The sequence below is a fragment of the Carcharhinus amblyrhynchos genome, chromosome 15 (genome assembly GCF_965287045.1).
Source record: "Carcharhinus amblyrhynchos chromosome 15, sCarAmb.v2.hapA, whole genome shotgun sequence".
In the NCBI taxonomy this organism is placed as follows: Eukaryota; Metazoa; Chordata; class Chondrichthyes; order Carcharhiniformes; family Carcharhinidae; genus Carcharhinus; species Carcharhinus amblyrhynchos.
The window spans coordinates 57,226,561-57,240,789 of NC_137338.1; the positions used below are offsets into that span (position 1 = coordinate 57,226,561).

The 14,229-nt window shown below is 42.3% G+C and overlaps 1 protein-coding gene across 1 annotated transcript in view; it reads right to left on the reverse strand.

Moving 5' to 3' along the window:
• cnksr2a (connector enhancer of kinase suppressor of Ras 2a) overlaps positions 1-171 on the reverse strand; it is a 422,869-nt gene extending 422,698 nt beyond the window's left edge. Inside the window, exon 1 of the mRNA XM_080203990.1 lies at positions 22-171. Within this exon, the coding sequence (XP_080060116.1) occupies positions 22-85 (64 nt within the window). The 5' untranslated portion in view covers positions 86-171. The remainder of the gene's footprint in view (positions 1-21) is intronic.
• Between the last annotated feature and the right edge of the window lie 14,058 nt (positions 172-14,229).

A 14,229-nucleotide genomic window follows, 5' to 3' on the forward strand; every position in this document is an offset into this window, starting at 1 on the left:
TTACCATGCACACGGAGTTACCTTTCATCCAGTCCACCACTTGACTCGGCGTCCACTTGCTGACAGGTTCCATGATCAGAGCCATGAACAACTTTCGTTTCCCGGGGACACAAATAAATAAAATAGCAATGAACGGAGCCCGGAGCGTTCTGGTCACTTGTTCTCTTGTCCTGGTAGTGGTGAAAATCCTCCTGTTTCACATTGTCAGTCGCGGATTCTTTTCCCCCAGCAGAATGTTTCTTTTCTCTCTCGTTGCCTTCTGCCAGGCGTTTGTTTCCTTTTTGCCCCCCCCAAAAAAAGTTTGCTTATTAAAGATTCAGAATTACCATCAAAACATTCCTTGTAGATTTTCCTTTTAATTCAGTTTTGCATTGAGTATTTTCGGGGGAAATGGATGTGTGTTTTATTTTTAAATAGTTTTTTTTAAAGTGTGTGTGTGTGAAGTATGTACGTGTTGGTATGCAGTGTCTGTCAGCACTGAGGAGGAGGATGCTCCCTCTCTGTTCTCAGTGAGTGAGTGTCCGTGTGTGTGTGTATGTGTGCGCCTCTGTCACTGAACCTCCAGCTTGTTGCTGCCCCTTGTGTCAGATGCAGCGTGTGCTGACGGCGCTCTCCTCTGGCCCGCGTACACACATACACCCCTCTCTCCCCGCACGCACTACTGCTGACGGAAATGACGGTCAGACGTGCATCTAGGGACCGGGGAGGAGGGAGAATAATAATTACACACATTCCGGAAAATTCTTCATTTCCTTCAGCAGCTGCTCTCCCGGAGCCCAGGAGGGAAAGGGTTTGGGGGTAAGAGCCACAGCGGGGGGTCAGATGGGCTGAAACAGATACAGTGTCTGCAGGCACACACTGAGGGGGCTTCACACTAAAGAGCCATGCAGTGAACGTGACGCAGCTGATAATGGGAGCGTGGGTGGTGGAAGAGGTTGCTTGGCAATACATTGGTGAGGGAGATGAGAGAGAAGGAACAATTTCCTCGTTAAATTTAGAATTACTGCAATGCAAATACAGCTTTGCGCATTTTCCCTCCTCTTGGAAATATTAGCATATTGTAGGACAATTTGTTGTAGAAAGGAAAAATGCCGGCAGGGACTGCAGGTCTGGGTGGAGGGAGACACAGAATTCAACTTTCAGGTGCCTGACCTTTGGTCAGCACGGGAAAAGACTCTTCCCTCCCATGATCCTTCTGCTTTGGTTCTATTGGCATCACAAGACTCTTCCAACATTTACAAATATGGTTAATGATGCGCAAATGACCAGATAATTTACGTAGCAATGTTGATTGAAGATTAGAAATAGGGCAGAATATTAGCATAATTCACCTGCTCTTCCTGTGAATAGAGCCATGGAATCTTTTATATCCACTTAAATAGGCATATAGGACTGCACCTTAAAAACACCCCCCCCCCCCCACAGCATAGTGCTCCCTCAATACTATACTGGAGAACCAACCTTGATTTTTATACACTTAAAGCCAACATCATGTGGTTCAAAGTGCTACCAACTGAGCCACAGTTTGACTTGACAGCTTGGCGAATGGGTTTAACATATCTAAAGATGAAAGGAAAATGCAATGCTCTACCTTGTATTTTTCTTTAACCTTTTGAACCAACAATTTGCGCTCTGTAGTGTCTTAATGTAACGGCGTACTTCACAGGAACATTTTCAGAAAACAAATTACATTGAGTCATACATGGAGTGTTGTACCATGTGGTTCCCCGAAGTTTGAAATAATCGTGCCTTGTGATACATTGTTATTTTGGTACACAGACTAGGGCAGGAGTGAGTGTTGTGGCATTCTGAATGTAAGTGTACATTACAATATAGTTCTTAATAATAATACAGCACCTCTTTAAAATATAAGTTAATATATAAATGTAGCATTCAATTATTAGAAGATTAACAATCAACTTTTAAATTGAACTGAACAAGTGTCTTTTAAAGCTTGCTTTCTTTTCTCAGAAATGTTATGGTATTGCTTAGACGATAGGATGTTGTGCCCCTTCATCTGAGCTGAAGCAACATGCTGCAGTCCGCCCTTGGCCTAGCCACACTTCTCCTCAAGCTCTTGTATTTCAGTTCTGTATCTTACGTTTCTCTTCCAAACCACATTACGTGCCTGGTGTCCAGCAATCTTTCAGCTTTCTGGTCTGCCCATTCTGCTTGGCGTCTGTCATTTCGTATTTCCTTCTTAAAAACTCCAGCATTTCTCACGGTTTGTTATTGGTCTTCAGTTCTTTGTCTGATATAGTGCTAAACTATGCAGTTCATGATTTTGCTGTTCTCTTTGCAACACATACTATTGAAGTTTTGACCAAAGGTTTCAGATCTCCCACTTGGATGCCTCCTCTGCTCTCTGTACAGCATGTGTTTCAGTTCCTATGCTCTTTTACAGCATGTCATATTATGTCCTTCCACCTACCTGCACATCATTGGACTGTGGGAGGAAACTGGAGCACTTGGAGGAAACCCAGTCAAACATGAGAAGAACGTGCAAATTCCACACAGACAGTCGCGCGAGGCTGGAATTGAATCTGGGTTCCTGGCGCTGTGAGGCAGCAGTGCAAACCACTGTGCCACCATGCTGTCCTGTCTGATCTTTGTGAAATAGCTCTTTCATTTTCTCTCAAGAGTTCTTTGCGCCTTTCAATAATTAGCCTTGTGAATTTCAATATCTGACTGTAACCCATCATTAGGCTTTAGAACCATAGAAACACTACTGCTCAGAAACAGGCCTTTTGGCCCTTCTTGTCTGTGCCGAACCATTTTTTTGCCTAGTCCCACTGACCTGCACTTGAACCATATCCCTCCACAGCCCTCTTATCCATGAACCCATCCAAGTTTTTCTTAAATGTTAAAAGTGACCCTGCATTTAGCACTTTATCCGTCAGCTCATTCCACACTCCCACCACTCTCTGCGTGAAGAAGTCCCCCCTAATATTCCTTTTAAATCTTTCTCCTTTCACCCTTAACCCACACCCTCTGTTTTTTTTCTCCCCTAGCCTCAGTGGAAAAAGCCAGCTTGCATTCACTCTATACCCATCAAAATCTTACACACATCTACCAATCTCCCCTCATTCTTCTATGCTCCAGGGAATAAAGTCCTGACCTATTCAATCTGTCTCTAACTCAGCTTCTCAAGTTCTGGCAACATCCTCATGAACCTTCTCTGCACTCTTTCAACCTTATTTACATCCTTCCTATAACTAGGTGACCAAAACTGTACACAATACTCTAAATTCGGACTCACCAATACCTTATATAACCTTACCATAACATTCCAACTTTTGTACTCAATACTCTGATTTATAAAGGCCAATGTACCAAATTCATGTCATTTCTCACAATGGTAGAATTTACCCAATCCAAAGGCTTTGACAATCATTTTCTATTCCCATCTCTTGGAGCTTTTCTTCAAATTTTCCTTTCAGTTCTTTGGTACCTTTTATGCAGGATGGTGAGTTTATTAGTCCACATCTTGGAAGTATCCAACCAACTCATCAAAGTGGACCAGATCTTTCTTGCCTCTGAAGTGTCTCTGAGGGCACTTTTCAATCAATGTACTACTTTTAACTCTTAGCGATGCTTCTTTCATGGTACACTGAGATCTACTGCCTGCTCCTCAGAACTGCTTGGCCCCAGGATAACAAGACCATCTGTTTCATTGACATACATTGTGCAGTTGATTTCTTTTCCTTTATGATTTTGTATGTTCTAAGCTGACAGATTCCAGTTCCACCATATGACTACAACATGACATATGCTTGCTTTCAGAGCATCTTTCTTTGGTTATCTATTTGATGATGTTACTCTGTGCCCTTGTGTCAAGCTTTGGATTTATGAGTGCAATGAGATTATTCCTCGCTCTCTTCCTAATCCGAATGTTTGCGTAAATATTTTTTCTTTATGAACTGTGACATCCAGATATATCATCTAAGTGTTTGGTTCCTATGCTGAGTGTATCCTCACACTCATGGTTGCCTTCCAGAATATGGATGTTTTTGTTTCTTCTTTCATACACCTCAGGTAACTTTGTTACCATCTTCTTTCTTTGTCCTGTACATTCTTTCCCCCAGGGGCTTTCCACCTCTGCAGTTTGAATCATATCTGGACATTTCCTTCTGTCTGTCCATCCATAGCCCAGGCACATCTTTCCCTCTGTTTGGCATGCTGTTGTGTTAAAAGTTATTGGTCTTCAGTTCTTTGTCTGATATAGTGCTAAACTATGCAGTTCATGATTTTGCTGTTCTCTTTGCAACACATACTGTTGAAGTTTTGACCAAAGGTTTCAGATCTCCCACTTGGATGCCTCCTCTGCTCGCTGTACAGCATGTGTTTCAGTTCCTATGCTCTTTTACAGTATGTCACATTATGTCCTTCTACCTACCTGCACATCATTGGACTGTGGGAGGAAACCGGAGCACTTGGAGGAAACCCAGTCAGACATGAGAAGAATGTGCAAATTCCACACAGGAATTTCACTCCAGCATCCCTGCTGCCTTTTTCTTGACTTATCGAAGGCAAGCCATTTGGGTAGTCAGCATTTTCATCTGTCTACTCAAGCCATCGCGTGCTCTGGCAGTTTTGATAGCCTGTGATATTGAGATTTTTTCCTCTAATGCAGAGATCTTTGTACATCGGGGTGTTCACAGCTCCAAATGAGTTGACCTACCAGTCTTTCATCCAGTTTTTTGAACAACATTTGCTGGCTACATTTCTCAATCTGATTAAAAAATGGTTAATAGGTTCACCCGTTGCCTGCTTCACATTTTGAAATTCTTGTCAATGATACAAATAGTTTGACTTTGACTGTACATGTGTGCTGAAGGCCTCATATTTTATTTGGGTTTTTTTTAACTGGCATCATCATTCATCTCCCAGCTATTGATCTAAACTTTTCCCATATACCCTCAAAAAGAGGTATAACTGACCCATTCCTCTTCACTTGTGCCTTTTAGAAAATTACTGAATTTTAATCTGTCAGTTCAGCTCATGTTGAGCTGGAGTTGTGCACTCATTGCTGGGGCAGCAGCCTTTTATGTGTGACTCACTCAATTTTTTCTTTCTTTCATTAGTTCAGGTTAATTTTTTTCAATCTAACTCAGCATTGGTCTTGTTTATAATGCTCGCATTTCATCATCAGTACCTGCTGCCACCATGTTATGCCCTGTGGTTCTCAGAACTTTGAAATACTTATAGGCAAGATTACTGCAGCTGACATTGATATACTTTTCCAAATCTCACCATGTGCTGCAGAATGATACATTGTTAATTTGGTACACAGACTAGAGTGAGTGATGTGGCATTTTGGATATTTTTGGGCATAACTATGTAGTTCCTAACTCTTTTCAAGTCATATAACAATATTATAAGGGAAGGCAGTGGTGTAGTGGTATTATTGCTAGACTAGCCATCTAGAGACCCCAGGTAATAATGCTCTGGGGACCCAGGTTTGAATCTCACCATTGCAGAATGTGAAATTTGAATTCACTAAAAATCTGGAATTAAAAGTCTAACGATAACCATGAAACCATTGCTGATTATTGTAAAAGCCCACTTCATTCACTAAGGCCCTTTAGGAAAGGAAATCTGCCATTCTTACCTGGTCTGGCCTACATGTGACTCCAGATCCACAGCAGTGTGGTTCATTCTCAACTGCTGTCTGAAATAGAGGGCAGTTAGGGATGGGCAATAAATGCTGGCCCTGCCAGCGATTCCCACATCCCATGAATGACTATAAAGAAAAAAAGAGACATTCGGACAAGTGACCAACAGCTTTTTCAAGGTTTAAAAGTTGAGGACAATCCAAGAGGAATAGATTTGAACTTTAGGGAAGGAATACCAGGGCCTAAAGGGCTTTGGCATGCCTAAACCTTACATGAGGGCAACTTGAAAAGAATTTGGAACAAAATGGATTGATCACAGGCATGTTAATTAATTGCTGTAAAATTAAGTGAGAATTACTATATGTTATGCATTTAGAAGAATGGAATACAACTTGTAAAGTGGGCAAACACGCACATGCCCCTCAAAAAGCTGGCAAAAATGCCTCCACATGTACCTTTTAAGTTATAAATATCTACAGTATTCCTTTAATTGGGGAAAAATGTATATAATTACATGAAAGAATGTTGAAAACTTAAAATTGTACTTCAGTTCAGAGGGGTTAAATGAATGCTATATTCATGTGAATTTTTACATTAGAAGAGATAAGTTAAGAAGGCTCAGAATGTATAATTTTATAGTCACATTTTCACATCTGGTCCTATTACCTCTCTCCCCTTTGGGACCTGGATTACAGACACAATATATAATCCAGCTAAATCCATATATTTTCATAGATGAATTCCCACATCCACCCTTACAGTTCTTGGACCCTGGAGTCTAAAGCTAAGGTGAACAGAAATCCCACGCTGTTGGAGTTAAATTGGGTTCCATAGCCTTGACGGTTTCAGCACTATAACTGTTGCTTTGGTACTAAAATAGCATTACTGCGGTGCGTGCACACATCCAGTGCAGCCTGAGGATGACACAATTTTAATGAGGACAACAGCACTGGCGTTTTTAGTGTGCACCAGAAATATGCAGTGTAGGCAGATCATGACATCACTCAACCAGTGCTACCATTTTCAACGTCAGCCATTCCAGCTTACATTCTCCCTTAAACACACGCAGTTGAATATGACTTCAGAAAGGAACACCCTGCCAGCACTCTTTAAAGGGATCAGCAACTACTTTCATGTTAGTTGCTGATCGATTTCTACTGGCTTCACCTGAGGTATCAGAAGGACTGTGAGGTTTCAGTTAGTGTTGCCTATGATTACAGCCATGGTTTGGACTTCAAGAGTTCTGGACAAACCACTTGCCCCAGTCATGGATATGGTAATTTCCATTTCCCCTAGTCTTCAGCAAAACAGGGAGCTGGAGCAGAAATAATGCAAGTGAGGAAAAGCTGCCGGCAAAAGGAGAAGAGGAGGAGGAATGAAGGAGGCCTCATCAGAAAGCCTCATCTACCCTGAGTATTAAGAGAGCATTTCTTTTCCCTCAATCTAAGCCAAGAATAAGATGTTCAACATTTCTATTTTACAAAGGATGTGCTCATTGATATCTGCCACCTACTTCAGAGAGACCACCTGTCTCAAAACTGGGCAAGGCAGGTGCTCTCAGTGATTCTTTCAGACTGGAGCAGGTGATATCTCTATTTCTTCCCATTTTGCTGAACATTGCTGTATAATGGAGGTGACTGATGATCTTTATACCAGGAAAGAGAAGTACATTATGTTCTCCCTGGTCGGAGTGAGACAGGCAGAGAGAATGCACATAGTTTTTCCAGGATGGCAGGCTTCCCTACAATGCAGGGTACCCCATTGACTGCACACACATGGCTTTGTGGACACTGCATTTAAATGCAGAGATGCATCATAACCACAAGTATCCCCCCTTTGAATATACAATTTGTATGTGACTGCGCTCAGTACATCATGTAAGTGAATGCCCACTATCTCAGCATCAGTCATAATAAATTTATTCTGCACCAATCCACTGTTCTGTCAATGATAACACAAAAGATTTCTGCAAAGGGTGATAGATGTTTGGAGCTCTCATCCACAATCAGCAATTGATGCTGAATCAATTGTAAATTTTAAATCTGAAGATTTTTGTTATTCAAAGATCTTAAATGATGTGGGGCAAATGTGGAAATATGGCATTTGGTCTGTGATGAATTATGATCTCATTGAATGTTCTGAGGGGACTAAATGGTCAACTGCTGTTGCTATGACCCCCCCCGTATCAAACAACAGGGTGGCTGCCAGGTGACAAAGGCTCTGCACAGATCACCCAGCTGATGCCCAATATGCAAAGCACCAATGGGCAGCATGCATATATATAAAGACATACTCCCATGAAACAGATTTTTGGAGAGTTCAAGCAACACTTCTGTCTGGACTGATTTGGAGGAACCCTGCAGAACTGGCCATAGTGTATGTCAAGAGTTGGGGTCATCTGCTTTATTCTGCACAGCCTTGTCTTCATGAGGGCACAACCCTTGCCATCTGATATGCACCAAGCAACCAAGAAGGCAGAAGAATGTGGGAAAAGGAAGAGCATAAGGAGCGGAGGAGAAAATCAACACCGCCTATTCTGGCTTGTCCTTGATTGTTTCATGTGACTGCAATATCTTGAATACACCCCAAATTCTCCATTTCACAAGAGTCCCACAAATTACAGTCCCTCTGTCACTGACCATCACGGCATCTTAGATACATGTTTGAAGAAACACCAGCACAAAACTAACATAACAAACGAACTTTATCAATCAAACCATCCAATATTCCATTCAAAAATCAATTGATCACTTATCTGCATTCACTTAGTTCATGGCCTAGTGTTTTTAAACAATGTTACCAAAGTGGCTGCAACATGGCTGGTGGAAGACTGTGGATTTTCCATGGAGCAGGCTGCAGATAGCCTTGTAGGACACCCTCAAGCGGCTCTGGGCCAAGAAGGACCAGCTCGAGACGGCACCACTTTGACATGTGGCAGCAGTCTGAGCTGGTAGGCTTGTCAGGCAGGGAACTGCAATGTTAGGTGGACAAATGCTGTCATCCTGAGAGAGGACAGGGCAGCAAGGGTACAGAGCTTAGCACTGCTGCCTCTCAGCGCCAGAGATCCAGGTTCAATTCTGGTCATGGATGACTGTATAGAGTTTACACACTCTCCCTAAATCTGCATGGGTTTCCTCCAGGTACTCTGGTCCCTCCCCACAGTCCAAAAATGTATAGGTTAGGTGGATTGCCTATGCTAATGTTCTCCTTAGTGTCTCAAGATGTGTACGTTAGTAGGATAAGTGTGTGGGGTTAGGAACAAGGCAGAGATTAATGTTCTGTTGGGAGAGTTGGTATGGACTTGATTGGTCAGATAGCCTCCTTCTGCACTGTAGGGTGTGGATTCGCAACCTTCCTAGTAAACTGTTAGAGGACAAATTGCTGGACAGCTGTGCTGTGCAAACCCCTTTGAGCACTGATATTTGCTGCCATGATGGCAGCAAGTTGTGCTTGCATGACAAAAAGCTGAGGTGGCAAAACCTGAGTCTGAGTTTCCACAACAACACTCAGATGCTGGATGGTTTTTGCTTGAGCAGAAGTCAAGATATCAGTTGCAGTTGTGAGAAGGGATGATGTACAAATGGGTTAACAAATGAGGCTTTATGGGTTGAGCTTAGGAATAAAAAAGGGATAGTCACACTACTAGGGGTATACTACAGACCCCCAAACAGTAAGAGGGAGATAGAAGAACATAAATGAAGAAACATTCCTGCCTTTGGAATAAGAGGACGCTAACAGTAGGAAACTTCAACTATCCCAATATCAATTGGGTTTCAAACAATATAAGGGGCATTGAGGGTGAAAAATTAATATACTGTATGTAGGATATTTTTAAACAATATGTGACAAGCCCAACAAGAGGAGTTGCAATTCTGGGCAAGTGGGTGAAGTGACACTGGGTGACCACATTGGGATAGTAATCACGATTCGGTTAGATTTAGTTTTATTATGGATAAGGACAGGAGTTGCGTTCAACCAGCAGTACAAGTTTTAAACAGGGGGAAGGCAAATTTTATAAAATTGAGAAATGATTTGGCTGAAGTGGGCTGGACAAGACTGCTAAAGACAAATCAGTGGTGAATCAGTGGGAAGCACTAATAACTGATATCCTTCTGATACAAAGCAAACATGTCCCCTCCAAAAATAAAAATGGTACTGCCAAATCTCGATGGTTGTCTAGAAAAATACATAGGAAGATTAAATAGAAAAAGAGAGTTTATGATAGTCACAAAAAATTCAAACTGTCCATAGCCTAGAGGAGTGTAGAAAGTACAGGGATGTAAAAGTAAAGATATAAGGAAATCAAAAAAAGGGCATGAAGACATATTAGCAAGCAGGATTAAGGAAAACTCAAATATGTTTTACCTGCATATTAAGAGCAAAAGGATAGTTAAGGAAAAAAATGGGATCTATCAAAGATAAAGAAGGGGACTTGTGTGAAGTTGCAGAGGATATGGGAAGAGATTTAAATGAATCTTTTTATCTCCATATTCACAAAGAGATGATGTGGATATAGTAATCTAAGGGGAGCAATGTGAAATATTGAATAAAATAATCATAATGAGAAGAACTATTAGAGAAGTTGGAATACTTGGAAGTGGCAAAGTCACCAGGGCCAGATGGATTGTTCTCTAGGATGTTGAAGGAGGTTAGGAAGAAAACGACATATGCTCTGAGGATTATTTTCCAAATTTGCAAAAGACACAAGGAGGTGCTGGAGGAATGTAAATGTGGTTTTGTTGTTTAAAAAGGTACAAAGGAATTGCTGAATAATTATAGGCCAGTTAGTCATACTTCATGGGCAAATTGTTGGAATCAATCTTGAGAGATCAAATAAACTGTCACTTTAAAAGACATGGACTAGTCAGGGATAGTCAGCTTGGCTTTGTTAAAGGAAGGTCATGCCTTACATATCTGATTGAATTCTTTGAGAAAGTGGCAAAGAAGATCAAAGAGAGTAGTGCAGTGGGTGTTGTATACATGAATTTTAGTAAGGAGCATTGACAAGTTCCCACACAACAGACTGATCAAAAAAGTAAAAGCCCATAGGACAAAGAATAATGTGGCAAATTGATCCAAAGTTGGCTTAGTAACAGGAAACAAAGGGTCACAATTGATGGATGACCTTGCAAAATGGAAAGCCTTTTCTAGTGGTGTTCCACAGGGCTTGGTGTTGGGACTCGTGCTGTTTGTTTTATATATTAACAATTTGAACTTGAACTTGGGGGGGCACAATTGGGAAATTTGCAGAGAACAAAAGTTAGCGGTGTAGTAGATCATGTTGAGGAAAGCTATAAGCTCCAAAATGATACAGATAGGTTGGTGGGATGGGCAGGAAAGTGACAGATGGAGTTCAACTCTGATAATTGTGAGGTAATGCACTTAGGAAGGTCACATAGTAAAACGGATACACAATAAATGGGAATATACTGAGAGGGCTAGATAAAGTAAGAGATCTTGGGGTACAAGTGCACAGATCCCTAAAGGTAGCAGTAGAGGTAGGTAAGGTTGTAAAAACGGCATATTAAATGGTTTCCTTAAATGGCTGAGGTATTGAATATAAAATTAGTGATATAATGATGAAACCGTATAAGACATTGGTAAGGCCACAACTGGAGTGCAGTTCTAGCGTTGCAGGAAGGATGTAATTGCTCTGGAGAGAGTGAAGAGAAGATTACCTGAATGTCGCCAGGGCTAAAGAGTTGTACTTATGAGGAGAGATTGGAGAGGTTGGGATTATTTTTCTTGGAACAGAGAAGGCTGAGGGGTGACATGATTGAAGTATACAAAAACTGTGAGGGATAGGGAGAGAGTGGACAGGAGGAACCCTGTTTCCCTTGGCAGAGAGTTCAAAACCAGGGGTCATAGATTCAAGGTAAGTGGCAGAAGGATTAGAGGGGACATGGGGAAGAATCTTTTTACACAGAGCAGGTGGTGGGTGTCTGGAATTCGCTGTCTAAGTTGGTGGTGGGGACAGAGACACTAAACCCATTTAAAAAGTATCTGGATCTGCACTGTCAGTGCTGTAAGTTGCAAGGCTATGGGCCATGTGCAGGAAGATAGAATTCGAAAGGGCACCTGGGTGTTTTTGAGTCAGACAAAATGGATTGAATGGCCGCCTTTTATGCCTTATCATTCCTATGGTTCTATATCAGTCATCAGATGCTACATCATGGTTGGGTCTGTAATTGTTCTCCTGAACCTGGCCACCACTTTCACACTGGAAAGGATGGGCGTCAAGATCTGTACCAAATCCTGTGCCAAGTTGGCACTGGATTCCTCCATGCTCCTAGATAATGACAACAAGCTTTCTGGCAAGCCTGCCAATGTGCTAAACATATTTATTGTGCATAAACAATAACCTTTTCCCTGCAGGCTGTCTCTTTGAATCAGTATATGCTCAACAGAACTCGTGTGCAATACTGTTTTCAACGAGCAACTGCATGATTCATTCTCACTGGAGGCCATTCATCCCTGATGAGTCAGCACATGGAACTCCCGCATATCTGCTACCCTCAAAGAACCCAAATCAGAGCTGTTAGCTGCAAGCATGAGATAGAATGTCAGTGTTTCTTCATCATCAATTTCTTCTTCCTCTCCCATGTCTTGATGATGCACCATTGCCTGACCAGGGTTAGGCTTAAGTGGTAGTTCTTAAAGCATTAGGGTGGTGTTTGGGTAAGGGAAGGGCACATAGCAAATGGGTCATGCTTATATCACCAGCAGAGTGTAAATCACTAGAGACTGTGACATGAAGATGTCAGAAGGTGGACTATTTACCATCAGTTTCAATGGTTTCAACCTCACCACTACTCCAATAATGGCTGGCTTCTCCATTGGTATGAGGACAAGCTGCCAGACATGCCCCTGTCAGTGAGGTGCTGTTGTGGTAATTGTACGATAGTTTGCCCTGCAATGAAGACTGAGATTTGTCAATAAACGTGATGCAAGATATTTAAGCAATGTGCCTGTCATAACTGAACACTATTGTGTGCAAGCTGTGAGAAGCGATTTGATTTGATTTGATTTATTATTGTCACACGTATTACTATACAGTGAAAAGTATTGTTTCTTGCACGCTATACAGGCAAAGCGTACCATACATAGAGAAGGAAAGGAGTAGGTACAGAATGTAGTGTTACAGTCATAGCTAGGTTGTAGAGAAAGATCAAAAAGCAAATTGCGTGGAGGGTGTGGAAAGTCTGCAGAGGGATCTGGATAGGCTGAGCGAGTGGGCGAGGACCTGGCAGATGGAGTATAATGTTGGCAAGTGTGAGCTTATCCACTTTGGCAGGAATAATAGTAGGAGGGATTACTATTTAAAGGGTGAAAAGCTGCAGCATGCTACGGTGCAGAGTGACCTGGGGTTGCTTGTGCATGAGTCACAAAAACCCAGTCTGCAGATGCAGCAGGTGATCAAGAATGTGAATGGAATGTTGGTCTTTATAGTGAGGGGGATAGACTATAAAAGTAGGGAGGTCTTGCTGCAACTGTACAGGGTACTGGTGAGGCCGCAGCTGGAGTACTGCGTGCAGTTTTGGTTGCCGCACTTGAGGAAGGATATTTTGGCCTTGGAGGGAGTGCGGAGGAGGTTCACTAGGCTGATACCGGAGATGAGGGGGTTGGACTATGAAGAGAGACTAAATAGACTGGGTCTGTACTCGTTGGAGTTTAGAAGGATGAGGGGGGATCTTATAGAGACGCATAAGATAATGAAGGGGATGGATGGGGTAGAGGTAGAGAGATTCTTCCCGCTCAGAAAGGATAGCAGGACTAGAGGGCACAGCCTCAAGATAAGAGGGGGGAGGTGCAGTTTAGATCGGAGTTGAGGAGGAACTTCTTCACTCAAAGGGTGGTGAATCTCTGGAATTCTCTGCCCGTTGAAGTGGTGGTGGCTACCTCGCTAAATATATTTAAGTCACGGGTAGATAGGTTTTTGATAGACAAGGGAATTAAGGGTTATGGGGAGAAAGTGGGAAAGTGGAACTGATCCACTTCAGATCAGCCATGATCTTATTGAATGGCAGGGCAGGCTTGAAGGGCTAGATGGCCTCCTCCTGCCCCTATTTCTTATGTTCTTAGTGTGAGATAAGTCTATTCAAAAGTCTGATGGCAGCAGGGAAGAAGCTGTTCTTGAGTCCTCATACTTTTGTATCTTTTTTCCCAATGGAAGAAGGTGAAAGAAAGTGTGTCAGGGATGCATGGGGACATTGATTATGCTGGCTGCTTTTCCCAGACAGCAGGAAGTGTAGACAGTGTCAGTGGGTGGGAGGCTGGTTTGAGTGAGAGACTGGGCTTTGTTCATGATCTTTTTAGCTTCTTGCGGCCTTGGAGAGAACAGGAGCCATACCAAGCTGAGATACAGCCAGAAAGAAAGCTTTCTATGGTGCTTCTGTACAAGTTGGTGAGAGTTGTAACAGACATGCCAAATTTCCTTAGTCTCCTGAGAAAGTAAAGACATTGGTGGGTTTTCTTAACTATAATGTCAGAATGAGGGGACCAGGACAGGTTGTTGGAGATCTGGACACCAACAAACCTGGAGCTCTTGACCATTTCTACTTCATCCTCACTGATGTAGACAGGGGCATATTCTCCACTATGCTTCCTGAAGTTG